Source organism: Oncorhynchus keta, chromosome 23 (assembly GCF_023373465.1).
Source record: "Oncorhynchus keta strain PuntledgeMale-10-30-2019 chromosome 23, Oket_V2, whole genome shotgun sequence".
NCBI lineage: Eukaryota > Metazoa > Chordata > Actinopteri > Salmoniformes > Salmonidae > Oncorhynchus > Oncorhynchus keta.
In genome coordinates this window covers 5,036,330-5,052,155 of record NC_068443.1, presented here as the reverse complement: position 1 = coordinate 5,052,155, position 15,826 = coordinate 5,036,330, and the positions used below count along the sequence as shown (strand labels likewise).

General features: G+C 46.5%; 1 protein-coding gene across 1 annotated transcript in view; it reads right to left on the bottom strand.

Annotated features, from left to right (window-relative positions):
• Nucleotides 1-15,826, bottom strand: part of LOC118373809 (serine/threonine-protein kinase OSR1-like) — a 29,639-nt gene that overhangs the window by 7,779 nt on the left and 6,034 nt on the right. Inside the window, exon 8 of the mRNA XM_052476009.1 lies at nt 3,048-3,181. Coding sequence (XP_052331969.1) covers nt 3,048-3,181 — 134 coding nt within the window. The remainder of the gene's footprint in view (nt 1-3,047; nt 3,182-15,826) is intronic.

Here is a 15,826-nt window from a genome sequence, read left to right as displayed (position 1 = left end):
TTAACTGCTTGTTCAGGGGGCAGAACGACAGACCTTGTCAGTTTGGGGATTTGAACTTGCAACCTTCCGGTTACTAGTCCAACGCTCTAACCACTAGGCTACCCTGCCGTCCAAAATAAGAATTTGTTCTTAACTGACTTGCCTAGTTAAATAAAGGTTAAAAAAATTAAATAAAAAGTAGAATACCTGTTAGACAACTGTATAAAACACATGGTCAACCCTCAGTCTGGAGAGATACTGGATGTGCAGGCTTTTGATCAAACCCTGATCAAACACATCAGAGACAGTTTATCAAGGTGCAGTTGAGCAGATAATTTCTTGGGACTGGAATACAAGCCTGCACCCATTAGCTCTCCCAGAGGATGGTTGACCACTTGATGTAAAACATTTCAACATTACAACCAAATACCTTTTATACCTTCTGAAATAATTGGCCCATTCAATATATCAAAGATCAAGTGGCGGGCTACAAATATGATTAATTCAGCTGAAGCAAACCCACACATTTTCTTCAGGAAATATTTATCTTAGCTACCTTGGAAGTGTTTACTTTGCAGGCTGACTAGCCCAAATCAACTGGCAGTACGGTATCTACATTCTATCAAATCAACTGGCAGTACGGTATCTACATTCTATCAAATCAACTGGCAGTACGGTATCTACATTCTATCAAATCAACTGGCAGTACCGTATCTACATTCTATCAAATCAACTGGCAGTACGGTATCTACATTCTATCAAATCAACTGGCAGTACGGTATCTACATTCTATCAAATCAACTGGCAGTACCGTATCTACATTCTATCAAATCAACTGGCAGTACCGTATCTACATTCTATCAAATCAACTGGCAGTACCGTATCTACATTCTATCAAATCAACTGGCAGTACCGTATCTACATTCTATCAAATCAACTGGCAGTACCGTATCTACATTCTATCAAATCAACTGGCAGTACCGTATCTACATTCTATCAAATCAACTGGCAGTACCGTATCTACATTCTATCAAATCAACTGGCAGTACGGTATCTACATTCTATCAAATCAACTGGCAGTACGGTATCTACATTCTATCAAATCAACTGGCAGTACGGTATCTACATTCTATCAAATCAACTGGCAGTACGGTATCTACATTCTATCAAATCAACTGGCAGTACGGTATCTACATTCTATCAAATCAACTGGCAGTACCGTATCTACATTCTATCAAATCAACTGGCAGTACCGTATCTACATTCTATCAAATCAACTGGCAGTACCGTATCTACATTCTATCAAATCAACTGGCAGTACCGTATCTACATTCTATCAAATCAACTGGCAGTACCGTATCTACATTCTATCAAATCAACTGGCAGTACCGTATCTACATTCTATCAAATCAACTGGCAGTACCGTATCTACATTCTATCAAATCAACTGGCAGTACCGTATCTACAAAACAAGTTCAAGCCACATAATCCCAAAGGCTTCATGTAATATTGTTTCCTAAAAATATTTTTTATTCACAAAATTCAATTCACCATGCATGAACCAAATCCCAACTAATACAATGTCGAAGTGAATCGTTAGTTCTGTCAAAAATACTTTAAATGAATCATATCAATTGTTTAAAAAAAGTTCAACTTTGTATCGCCTTATTCGTAATTTTTATTGAACCTTTATTTAAAACTAGGAAGTTAAGAACAAATTCTTATTGACACTGACGGCCTAGGAACAGTGGGTTAACTGCCTTGTTCAGGGGCAGAACGACAGATTGTCAGCTCGGGATTCGATCGAGAAACCTTTCGGTTACTGGCCCAACGCTCTAACCACTAGACCACCTGCCGCCTCTACGCTCTAACCGCCTGCCGCCTACTACGCTCTAGCCGCCTCTACGCTCTAGCCGCCTACGCTCTAGCCGCCTCTACGCTCTAACCACCTGCCGCCTCTACGCTCTAACCACCTGCCGCCTACGCTCTAACCACCTGCCGCCTACGCCCAACCACCTGCCGCCTCTACGCCCTAACCACCTGCCGCCTCTACGCTCTAACCACCTGCCGCCTCTACGCCTAACCACCTGCCGCCTCTACGCTCTAACCACCTGCCGCCTCTACGCCCTAACCACCTGCCGCCTCTACGCTCTAACCACCTGCCGCCTCTACGCTCTAACCACCTGCCGCCTCTACGCTCTAACCACCTGCCGCCTCTACGCTCTAACCACCTGCCGCCCTACGCTCTAACCACCTGCCGCCTCTACGCCTAACCACCTGCCGCCTCACGCTCTAACCACCTGCCGCCTCTACGCTCTAACCACCTGCCGCCTCTACGCTCTAACCACCTGCCGCCTCTACGCTCTAACCACCTGCCGCCTCTACGCTCTAACCACCTGCCGCCTCTACGCTCTAACCACCTGCCGCCTCTACGCCTAACCACCTGCCGCCTCTACGCTCTAACCACCTGCCGCCTCTACGCTCTAACCACTAGACCACCTGCCGCCTCTACGCTCTAACCACTAGACCACCTGCCGCCTCTACGCTCTAACCACTAGACCACCTGCCGCCTCTACGCTCTAACCACTAGACCACCTGCCGCCTCTACGCTCTAACCACTAGACCACCTGTAAACAGTGACCTAGGAGGGTACAAGATGTGTTTTGAATTGGCTATCTAGTCAGTCTTCTCTACCATAGTTTATAGGCTAGGCCTACATCACGCTGTAATGTCTGACTGTCCTCTCCATGAGAAACAGACCACTCCTTTAGCATACATGCAGGTGAAGAAGTGTCATTCCAATCCTAGCTAATACGTGGGGGTATAAATAAATTACATTAATAGAAATTATTAAATAAATGTATGACTTTTCCTAAACTTTTTCTAGGATTTGATCATGTTGCCTCCATTTTGCCAGGCATGGAAATCACCATTTAAAAATTCCATGAATTTTCCAGGATTTTCATGACGCAGTACACAGGTACGAACCCCATGTTCTGTAAGTCACTTTGGATAAAAGCGTCTGTTAAATGGGATACATTGTATTGTTGAGTGTTTGGGATAGTCACCTTTTCTCAGGCTCTTTCTGTAGACAGAGTGAGATCATCTTCCTGAAGGACTTGCCATACTTCTTCACCATCTCCTTGTCCTGGATGCCCGTCTCCAAGCAGGGAGGGTCATTCTGCAGGGTCAGCATCAACACCTACAGATATACAGACACACAACATCAGGTTACTATTAGCAACAGTACCCAAACATCCATACATACTAACAGCTTGATGGTAACCAGCCTCAGCACCTACAACATCAGGTTACTATCAGCCTCAGCACCAACAACATCAGGTTACTATCAGCCTCAACACCGACAACACAACATCAGGTTACTATCAGCCTCAGCACCTACAACATCAGGTTACTATCAGCCTCAGCACCTACAACATCAGGTTACTATCAGCCTCAGCACCTACAACATCAGGTTACTATCAGCCTCAGCACCTACAACATCAGGTTACTATCAGCCTCAGCACCTACAACATCAGGTTACTATCAGCCTCAGCACCAACAACATCAGGTTACTATCAGCCTCAGCACCTACAACATCAGGTTACTATCAGCCTCAGCACCTACAACATCAGGTTACTATCAGGCTCAGCACCTACAACACAACATCAGGTTACTATCAGCCTCAGCACCAACAACATCAGGTTACTATCAGCCTCAGCACCAACAACATCAGGTTACTATCAGCCTCAGCACCAACAACATCAGGTTACTATCAGCCTCAGCACCAACAACATCAGGTTACTATCAGCCTCAGCACCTACAACATCAGGTTACTATCAGCCTCAGCACCTACAACATCAGGTTACTATCAGCCTCAGCACCTACAACATCAGGTTACTATCAGCCTCAGCACCTACAACATCAGGTTACTATCAGCCTCAGCACCTACAACATCAGGTTACTATCAGCCTCAGCACCTACAACATCAGGTTACTATCAGCCTCAGCACCTACAACATCAGGTTACTATCAGCCTCAACACCTACAACACAACATCAGGTTACTATCAGCCTCAGCACCTACAACACAACATCAGGTTACTACCAGCCTCAGCACCTACAACACAACATCAGGTTACTACCAGCCTCAGCACCTACAACACAACATCAGGTTACTATCAGCCTCAGCACCAACAACACAACATCAGGTTACTATCAGCCTCAGCACCAACAACACAACATCAGGTTACTATCAGCCTCAGCACCAACAACACAACATCAGGTTACTATCAGCCTCAGCACCAACAACACAACATCAGGTTACTATCAGCCTCAGCACCGACAACACAACATCAGGTTACTATCAGCCTCAGCACCTACAACACAACATCAGGTTACTACCAGCCTCAGCACCGACAACACAACATCAGGTTACTATCAGCCTCAGCACCTACAACACAACATCAGGTTACTATCAGCCTCAGCACCTACAACACAGCATCAGGTTACTATCAGCCTCAGCACCTACAACACAACATCAGGTTACTATCAGCCTCAGCACCAACAACATCAGGTTACTATCAGCCTCAGCACCAACAACATCCGGTTACTATCAGCCTCAGCACCTACAACATCAGGTTACTATCAGCCTCAGCACCTACAACATCAGGTTACTATCAGCCTCAGCACCTACAACATCCGGTTACTATCAGCCTCAGCACCTACAACACAGCATCAGGTTACTATCAGCCTGAGCCCTGACAACACAACATCAGGTTACTATCAGCCTCAGCACCTACAACATCAGGTTACTATCAGCCTCAGCACCAACAACATCAGGTTACTATCAGCCTCAGCACCTACAACACAACATCAGGTTACTATCAGCCTCAGCACCTACAACATCAGGTTACTATCAGCCTCAGCACCTACAACATCAGGTTACTATCAGCCTCAGCACCAACAACATCAGGTTACTATCAGCCTCAACACCTACAACATCAGGTTACTATCAGCCTCAGCACCAACAACATCAGGTTACTATCAGCCTCAGCACCTACAACATCAGGTTACTATCAGCCTCAGCACCTACAACATCAGGTTACTATCAGCCTCAGCACCTACAACATCAGGTTACTACCAGCCTCAGCACCTACAACATCAGGTTACTATCAGCCTCAGCACCTACAACATCAGGTTACTATCAGCCTCAGCACCTACAACATCAGGTTACTATCAGCCTCAGCACCTACAACATCAGGTTACTATCAGCCTCAGCACCAACAACATCAGGTTACTACCAGCCTCAGCACCTACAACATCAGATTACTATCAGCCTCAGCACCTACAACATCAGGTTACTACCAGCCTCAGCACCTACAACATCAGGTTACTATCAGCCTCAGCACCTACAACATCAGGTTACTATCAGGCTCAGCACCTACAACACAACATCAGGTTACTATTAGCCTCAGCACCAACAACATCAGGTTACTATCAGCCTCAGCACCAACAACATCAGGTTACTATCAGCCTCAGCACCTACAACATCAGGTTACTATCAGCCTCAGCACCTACAACATCAGGTTACTATCAGCCTCAACACCTACAACATCAGGTTACTATCAGCCTCAGCACCTACAACACAACATCAGGTTACTATCAGCCTCAACACCTACAACATCAGGTTACTATCAGCCTCAACACCTACAACATCAGGTTACTATCAGCCTCAGCACCTACAACACAACATCAGGTTACTATCAGCCTCAGCACCTACAACATCAGGTTACTATCAGCCTCAGCACCTACAACATCAGGTTACTATCAGCCTCAGCACCTACAACATCAGGTTACTATCAGCCTCAGCACCTACAACACAACATCAGGTTACTATCAGCCTCAGCACCAACAACATCAGGTTACTATCAGCCTCAGCACCAACAACATCAGGTTACTATCAGCCTCAGCACCAACAACATCAGGTTACTATCAGCCTCAGCACCTACAACATCAGGTTACTATCAGCCTCAGCACCTACAACATCAGGTTACTATCAGCCTCAGCACCTACAACACAACATCAGGTTACTATCAGCCTCAGCACCTACAACACAACATCAGGTTACTATCAGCCTCAGCACCTACAACATCAGGTTACTATCAGCCTCAACACCTACAACATCAGGTTACTATCAGCCTCAGCACCTACAACACAACATCAGGTTACTATCAGCCTCAGCACCTACAACATCAGGTTACTATCAGCCTCAGCACCTACAACATCAGGTTACTATCAGCCTCAGCACCTACAACATCAGGTTACTATCAGCCTCAGCACCTACAACATCAGGTTACTATCAGCCTCAGCACCTACAACATCAGGTTACTATCAGCCTCAGCACCTACAACATCAGGTTACTATCAGCCTCAGCACCTACAACATCAGGTTACTATCAGCCTCAGCACCTACAACATCAGGTTACTATCAGCCTCAGCACCTACAACATCAGGTTACTATCAGCCTCAGCACCTACAACATCAGGTTACTATCAGCCTCAGCACCTACAACATCAGGTTACTATCAGCCTCAGCACCGACAACACAACATCAGGTTACTATCAGCCTCAGCACCAACAACACAACATCAGGTTACTATCAGCCTCAGCACCAACAACACAACATCAGGTTACTATCAGCCTCAGCACCAACAACACAACATCAGGTTACTACCAGCCTCAGCACCAACAACACAACATCAAGTTACTACCAGCCTCAGCACCAACAACACAACATCAGGTTACTATCAGCCTCAGCACCGACAACACAACATCAGGTTACTACCAGCCTCAGCACCTACAACATCAGGTTACTATCAGCCTCAGCACCTACAACACAGCATCAGGTTACTATCAGCCTCAGCACCTACAACACAACATCAGGTTACTATCAGCCTCAGCACCAACAACATCAGGTTACTATCAGCCTCAGCACCAACAACATCCGGTTACTATCAGCCTCAGCACCTACAACATCAGGTTACTATCAGCCTCAGCACCTACAACATCAGGTTACTATCAGCCTCAGCACCTACAACATCCGGTTACTATCAGCCTCAGCACCTACAACACAGCATCAGGTTACTATCAGCCTGAGCCCTGACAACACAACATCAGGTTACTATCAGCCTCAGCACCTACAACATCAGGTTACTATCAGCCTCAGCACCAACAACATCAGGTTACTATCAGCCTCAGCACCTACAACACAACATCAGGTTACTATCAGCCTCAGCACCTACAACATCAGGTTACTATCAGCCTCAGCACCTACAACATCAGGTTACTATCAGCCTCAGCACCAACAACATCAGGTTACTATCAGCCTCAACACCTACAACATCAGGTTACTATCAGCCTCAGCACCAACAACATCAGGTTACTATCAGCCTCAGCACCTACAACATCAGGTTACTATCAGCCTCAGCACCTACAACATCAGGTTACTATCAGCCTCAGCACCTACAACATCAGGTTACTATCAGCCTCAGCACCTACAACATCAGGTTACTATCAGCCTCAGCACCTACAACATCAGGTTACTATCAGCCTCAGCACCTACAACATCAGGTTACTATCAGCCTCAGCACCTACAACATCAGGTTACTATCAGCCTCAGCACCAACAACATCAGGTTACTATCAGCCTCAGCACCTACAACATCAGGTTACTATCAGCCTCAGCACCTACAACATCAGGTTACTATCAGCCTCAGCACCTACAACATCAGGTTACTATCAGCCTCAGCACCTACAACATCAGGTTACTATCAGCCTCAGCACCAACAACACAACATCAGGTTACTATCAGCCTCAGCACCAACAACATCAGGTTACTATCAGCCTCAGCACCAACAACATCAGGTTACTATCAGCCTCAGCACCTACAACATCAGGTTACTATCAGCCTCAGCACCTACAACATCAGGTTACTATCAGCCTCAACACCTACAACATCAGGTTACTATCAGCCTCAGCACCTACAACACAACATCAGGTTACTACCAGCCTCAGCACCTACAACATCAGGTTACTATCAGCCTCAACACCTACAACATCAGGTTACTATCAGCCTCAGCACCTACAACACAACATCAGGTTACTATCAGCCTCAGCACCTACAACATCAGGTTACTATCAGCCTCAGCACCTACAACATCAGGTTACTATCAGCCTCAGCACCTACAACATCAGGTTACTATCAGCCTCAGCACCTACAACACAACATCAGGTTACTATCAGCCTCAGCACCAACAACATCAGGTTACTATCAGCCTCAGCACCAACAACATCAGGTTACTATCAGCCTCAGCACCAACAACATCAGGTTACTATCAGCCTCAGCACCTACAACATCAGGTTACTATCAGCCTCAGCACCTACAACATCAGGTTACTATCAGCCTCAGCACCTACAACACAACATCAGGTTACTATCAGCCTCAGCACCTACAACACAACATCAGGTTACTATCAGCCTCAGCACCTACAACATCAGGTTACTATCAGCCTCAACACCTACAACATCAGGTTACTATCAGCCTCAGCACCTACAACACAACATCAGGTTACTATCAGCCTCAGCACCTACAACATCAGGTTACTATCAGCCTCAGCACCTACAACATCAGGTTACTATCAGCCTCAGCACCTACAACATCAGGTTACTATCAGCCTCAGCACCTACAACATCAGGTTACTATCAGCCTCAGCACCTACAACATCAGGTTACTATCAGCCTCAGCACCTACAACATCAGGTTACTATCAGCCTCAGCACCTACAACATCAGGTTACTATCAGCCTCAGCACCTACAACATCAGGTTACTATCAGCCTCAGCACCTACAACATCAGGTTACTATCAGCCTCAGCACCTACAACATCAGGTTACTATCAGCCTCAACACCTACAACATCAGGTTACTATCAGCCTCAGCACCTACAACATCAGGTTACTATCAGCCTCAGCACCAACAACATCAGGTTACTATCAGCCTCAGCACCTACAACATCAGGTTACTATCAGCCTCAGCACCTACAACATCAGGTTACTATCAGCCTCAACACCTACAACATCAGGTTACTATCAGCCTCAACACCTACAACACAACATCAGGTTACTATCAGCCTCAACACCTACAACACAACATCAGGTTACTATCAGCCTCAGCACCAACAACACAGCATCAGGTTACTATCAGCCTCAGCACCAACAACACAGCATCAGGTTACTATCAGCCTCAGCACCAACAACACAGCATCAGGTTACTATCAGCCTCAGCACCAACAACACAACATCAGGTTACTATCAGCCTCAGCACCAACAACACAACATCAGGTTACTATCAGCCTCAGCACCTCCAACACAACATCAGGTTACTATCAGCCTCAGCACCAACGACATCAGGTTACTATCAGCCTCAGCACCAACGACATCAGGTTACTATCAGCCTCAGCACCAACAACATCAGGTTACTATCAGCCTCAGCACCAACAACATCAGGTTACTATCAGCCTCAGCACCAACAACATCAGGTTACTATCAGCCTCAGCACCAACAACATCAGGTTACTATCAGCCTCAGCACCAACAACATCAGGTTACTATCAGCCTCAGCACCAACAACATCAGGTTACTATCAGCCTCAGCACCTACAACACAACATCAGGTTACTATCAGCCTCAGCACCTACAACATCAGGTTACCATCAGCCTCAGCACCAACAACATCAGGTTACCATCAGCCTCAGCACCTACAACACAACATCAGGTTACTATCAGCCTCAGCACCAACAACACAACATCAGGTTACTATCAGCCTCAGCACCTCCAACACAACATCAGGTTACTATCAGCCTCAGCACCAACAACATCAGGTTACTATCAGCCTCAGCACCAACGACATCAGGTTACTATCAGCCTCAGCACCAACAACATCAGGTTACTATCAGCCTCAGCACCAACAACATCAGGTTACTATCAGCCTCAGCACCAACAACATCAGGTTACTATCAGCCTCAGCACCTACAACATCAGGTTACTATCAGCCTCAGCACCAACAACATCAGGTTACTATCAGCCTCAGCACCAACAACATCAGGTTACTATCAGCCTCAGCACCAACAACATCAGGTTACTATCAGCCTCAGCACCAACAACATCAGGTTACTATCAGCCTCAGCACCTACAACACAACATCAGGTTACTATCAGCCTCAGCACCTACAACATCAGGTTACTATCAGCCTCAGCACCAACAACATCAGGTTACTATCAGCCTCAACACCGACAACACAACATCAGGTTACTATCAGCCTCAACACCTACAACACAACATCAGGTTACTATCAGCCTCAACACCTACAACACAACATCAGGTTACTATCAGCCTCAGCACCTACAACATCAGGTTACTATCAGCCTCAGCACCTACAACATCAGGTTACTATCAGCCTCAGCACCAACAACACAGCATCAGGTTACTATCAGCCTCAGCACCTACAACACAACATCAGGTTACTATCAGCCTCAGCACCAACAACACAGCATCAGGTTACTATCAGCCTCAGCACCAACAACACAACATCAGGTTACTACCAGCCTCAGCACCAACAACACAACATCAGGTTACTACCAGCCTCAGCACCTACAACATCAGGTTACTACCAGCCTCAGCACCAACAACATCAGGTTACTACCAGCCTCAGCACCAACAACATCAGGTTACTATCAGCCTCAGCACCAACAACATCAGGTTACTACCAGCCTCAGCACCTACAACATCAGGTTACTATCAGCCTCAGCACCTACAACATCAGGTTACTATCAGCCTCAGCACCTACAACATCAGGTTACTATCAGCCTCAGCACCTACAACATCAGGTTACTATCAGCCTCAGCACCTACAACATCAGGTTACTATCAGCCTCAACACCGACAACACAACATCAGGTTACTATCAGCCTCAACACCTACAACACAACATCAGGTTACTATCAGCCTCAGCACCTACAACACAACATCAGGTTACTATCAGCCTCAGCACCTACAACATCAGGTTACTATCAGCCTCAGCACCTACAACATCAGGTTACTATCAGCCTCAGCACCTACAACATCAGGTTACTATCAGCCTCAGCACCTACAACATCAGGTTACTATCAGCCTCAGCACCAACAACACAGCATCAGGGTACTATCAGCCTCAGCACCAACAACACAGCATCAGGGTACTATCAGCCTCAGCACCTACAACATCAGGTTACTATCAGCCTCAGCACCTCCAACACAACATCAGGTTACTATCAGCCTCAGCACCTACAACACAACATCAGGTTACTATCAGCCTCAGCACCAACAACATCAGGTTACTATCAGCCTCAGCACCAACAACATCAGGTTACTATCAGCCTCAGCAACAACAACATCAGGTTACTATCAGCCTCAGCACCAACAACACAGCATCAGGTTACTATCAGCCTCAGCACCTACAACACAACATCAGGTTGCTATCAGCCTCAGCACCGACAACACAACATCAGGTTACTACCAGCCTCAGCACCTACAACACAACATCAGGTAACTATCAGCCTCAAAACGCATAAACACAACATCAGGTTACTACCAGCCTCAGCACCAACAACACAACATCAGGTTACTATCAGCCTCAAAACGCAACACAACATCAGGTTACTATCAGCCTCAGCACCTACAACATCAGGTTACTATCAGCCTCAGCACCTACAACACAGCATCAGGTTACTATCAGCCTCAGCACCTACAACACAACATCAGGTTACTATCAGCCTCAGCACCTACAACATCAGGTTACTATCAGCCTCAGCACCAACAACATCAGGTTACTATCAGCCTCAGCACCTACAACACAACATCAGGTTACTATCAGCCTCAGCACCAACAACACAACATCAGGTTACTACCAGCCTCAGCACCAACAACACAACATCAGGTTACTACCAGCCTCAGCACCAACAACATCAGGTTACTATCAGCCTCAGCACCAACAACATCAGGTTACTACCAGCCTCAGCACCAACAACATCAGGTTACTATCAGCCTCAGCACCAACAACATCAGGTTACTATCAGCCTCAGCACCAACAACACAACATCAGGTTACTATCAGCCTCAGCACCTACAACATCAGGTTACTACCAGCCTCAGCACCGACAACACAACATCAGGTTACTACCAGCCTCAGCACCTACAACACAACATCAGGTAACTATCAGCCTCAAAACGTACAAACACAACATCAGGTTACTACCAGCCTCAGCACCAACAACACAACATCAGGTTACTATCAGCCTCAAAACGCACAACACAACATCAGGTTACTATCAGCCTCAGCACCTACAACATCAGGTTACTATCAGCCTCAGCACCTACAACACAGCATCAGGTTACTATCAGCCTCAGCACCTACAACACAACATCAGGTTACTATCAGCCTCAGCACCTACAACATCAGGTTACTATCAGCCTCAGCACCAACAACATCAGGTTACTATCAGCCTCAGCACCTACAACACAACATCAGGTTACTATCAGCCTCAGCACCAACAACACAACATCAGGTTACTACCAGCCTCAGCACCAACAACACAACATCAGGTTACTACCAGCCTCAGCACCAACAACATCAGGTTACTATCAGCCTCAGCACCAACAACATCAGGTTACTACCAGCCTCAGCACCAACAACATCAGGTTACTATCAGCCTCAGCACCAACAACATCAGGTTACTATCAGCCTCAGCACCAACAACACAACATCAGGTTACTACCAGCCTCAGCACCGACAACACAACATCAGGTTACTACCAGCCTCAGCACCGACAACACAACATCAGGTTACTACCAGCCTCAGCACCGACAACACAACATCAGGTAACTATCAGCCTCAAAACGTACAACATCAGGTTACTATCAGCCTCATCACCGACAACACAACATCATGTTACTACCAGCCTCAGCACCAACAACATCAGGTTACTACCAGCCTCAGCACCGACAACACAACATCAGGTTACTACCAGCCTCAGCACCGACAACACAACATCAGGTAACTATCAGCCTCAAAACGTACAACATCAGGTTACTCAGCACCAACAACACAACATCAGGTTACTATCAGCCTCAGCACCTACAACATCAGGTTACTATCAGCCTCAGCACCAACAACATCAGGTTACTATCAGCCTCAGCACCGACAACACAACATCAGGTTACTATCAGCCTCAGCACCGACAACACAACATCAGGTTACTATCAGCCTCAGCACCTACAACACAACATCAGGTTACTATCAGCCTCAGCACCTACAACACAACATCAGGTTACTACCAGCCTCAGCACCTACAACACAACATCAGGTTACTACCAGCCTCAGCACCGACAACACAACATCAGGTTACTATCAGCCTCAGCACCTACAACACAACATCAGGTTACTATCAGCCTCAGCACCTACAACACAACATCAGGTTACTATCAGCCTCAAAACGCATAACAACATCAGGTTACTATCAGCCTCAGCACCAACAACACAACATCAGGTTACTATCAGCCTCAGCACCTACAACATCAGGTTACTATCAGCCTCAGCACCAACAACATCAGGTTACTATCAGCCTCAGCACCAACAACACAGCATCAGGTTACTATCAGCCTCAGCACCAACAACACAGCATCAGGTTACTATCAGCCTCAGCACCTACAACACAACATCAGGTTACTATCAGCCTCAGCACCTACAACACAACATCAGGTTACTATCAGCCTCAGCACCTACAACACAACATCAGGTTACTACCAGCCTCAGCACCTACAACACAACATCAGGTTACTACCAGCCTCAGCACCTACAACACAACATCAGGTTACTATCAGCCTCAACACCTACAACACAACATCAGGTTACTATCAGCCTCAGCACCTACAACATCAGGTTACTATCAGCCTCAGCACCTACAACATCAGGTTACTATCAGCCTCAGCACCTACAACATCAGGTTACTATCAGCCTCAGCACCTACAACATCAGGTTACTATTAGCCTCAGCACCAACAACACAGCATCAGGTTACTATCAGCCTCAGCACCTACAACACAACATCAGGTTACTACCAGCCTCAGCACCTACAACACAACATCAGGTTACTATCAGCCTCAGCACCAACAACACAACATCAGGTTACTACCAGCCTCAGCACCAACAACACAACATCAGGTTGCTATCAGCCTCAGCACCAACAACACAACATCAGGTTGCTATCAGCCTCAGCACCAACAACACAACATCAGGTTGCTATCAGCCTCAGCACCTACAACACAACATCAGGTTACTACCAGCCTCAGCACCTACAACATCAGGTTACTATCAGCCTCAGCACCAACAACATCAGGTTACTATCAGCCTCAGCACCTACAACATCAGGTTACTATCAGCCTCAGCACCTACAACATCAGGTTACTATCAGCCTCAGCACCTACAACATCAGGTTACTATCAGCCTCAGCACCTACAACACAACATCAGGTTACTATCAGCCTCAGCACCTACAACATCAGGTTACTACCAGCCTCAGCACCAACAACACAACATCAGGTTACTATCAGCCTCAGCACCAACAACACAACATCAGGTTACTATCAGCCTCAGCACCTACAACATCAGGTTACTACCAGCCTCAGCACCAACAACATCAGGTTACTATCAGCCTCAGCACCAACAACATCAGGTTACTATCAGCCTCAGCACCAACAACATCAGGTTACTATCAGCCTCAGCACCAACAACATCAGGTTACTATCAGCCTCTGCACCTACAACACAGCATCAGGTTACTATCAGCCTCAGCACCGACAACACAACATCAGGTTACTATCAGCCTCAGCACCTACAACACAACATCAGGTTACTATCAGCCTCAGCACCTACAACACAACATCAGGTTACTATCAGCCTCAGCACCTACAACATCAGGTTACTACCAGCCTCAGCACCTACAACATCAGGTTACTACCAGCCTCAGCACCAACAACATCAGGTTACTGTCAGCCTCAGCACCTACAACATCAGGTTACTACCAGCCTCAGCACCAACAACACAACATCAGGTTACTGTCAGCCTCAGCACCTACAACATCAGGTTACTACCAGCCTCAGCACCAACAACACAACATCAGGTTACTATCAGCCTCAACACCTACAACACAACATCAGGTTACTGTCAGCCTCAACACCTACAACATCAGGTTACTATCAGCCTCAGCACCTACAACATCAGGTTACTATCAGCCTCAACACCAACAACATCAGGTTACTATCAGCCTCAGCACCAACAACATCAGGTTACTATCAGCCTCAGCACCAACAACATCAGGTTACTATCAGCCTCTGCACCTACAACACAGCATCAGGTTACTATCAGCCTCAGCACCTACAACACAACATCAGGTTACTATCAGCCTCAGCACCTACAACACAACATCAGGTTACTATCAGCCTCAGCACCTACAACACAACATCAGGTTACTATCAGCCTCAGCACCTACAACATCAGGTTACTACCAGCCTCAGCACCTACAACATCAGGTTACTACCAGCCTCAGCACCAACAACATCAGGTTACTATCAGCCTCAGCACCAACAACATCAGGTTACTACCAGCCTCAGCACCAACAACATCAGGTTACTACCAGCCTCAGCACCTACAACACAACATCAGGTTACTACCAGCCTCAGCACCAACAACATCAGGTAACTATCAGCCT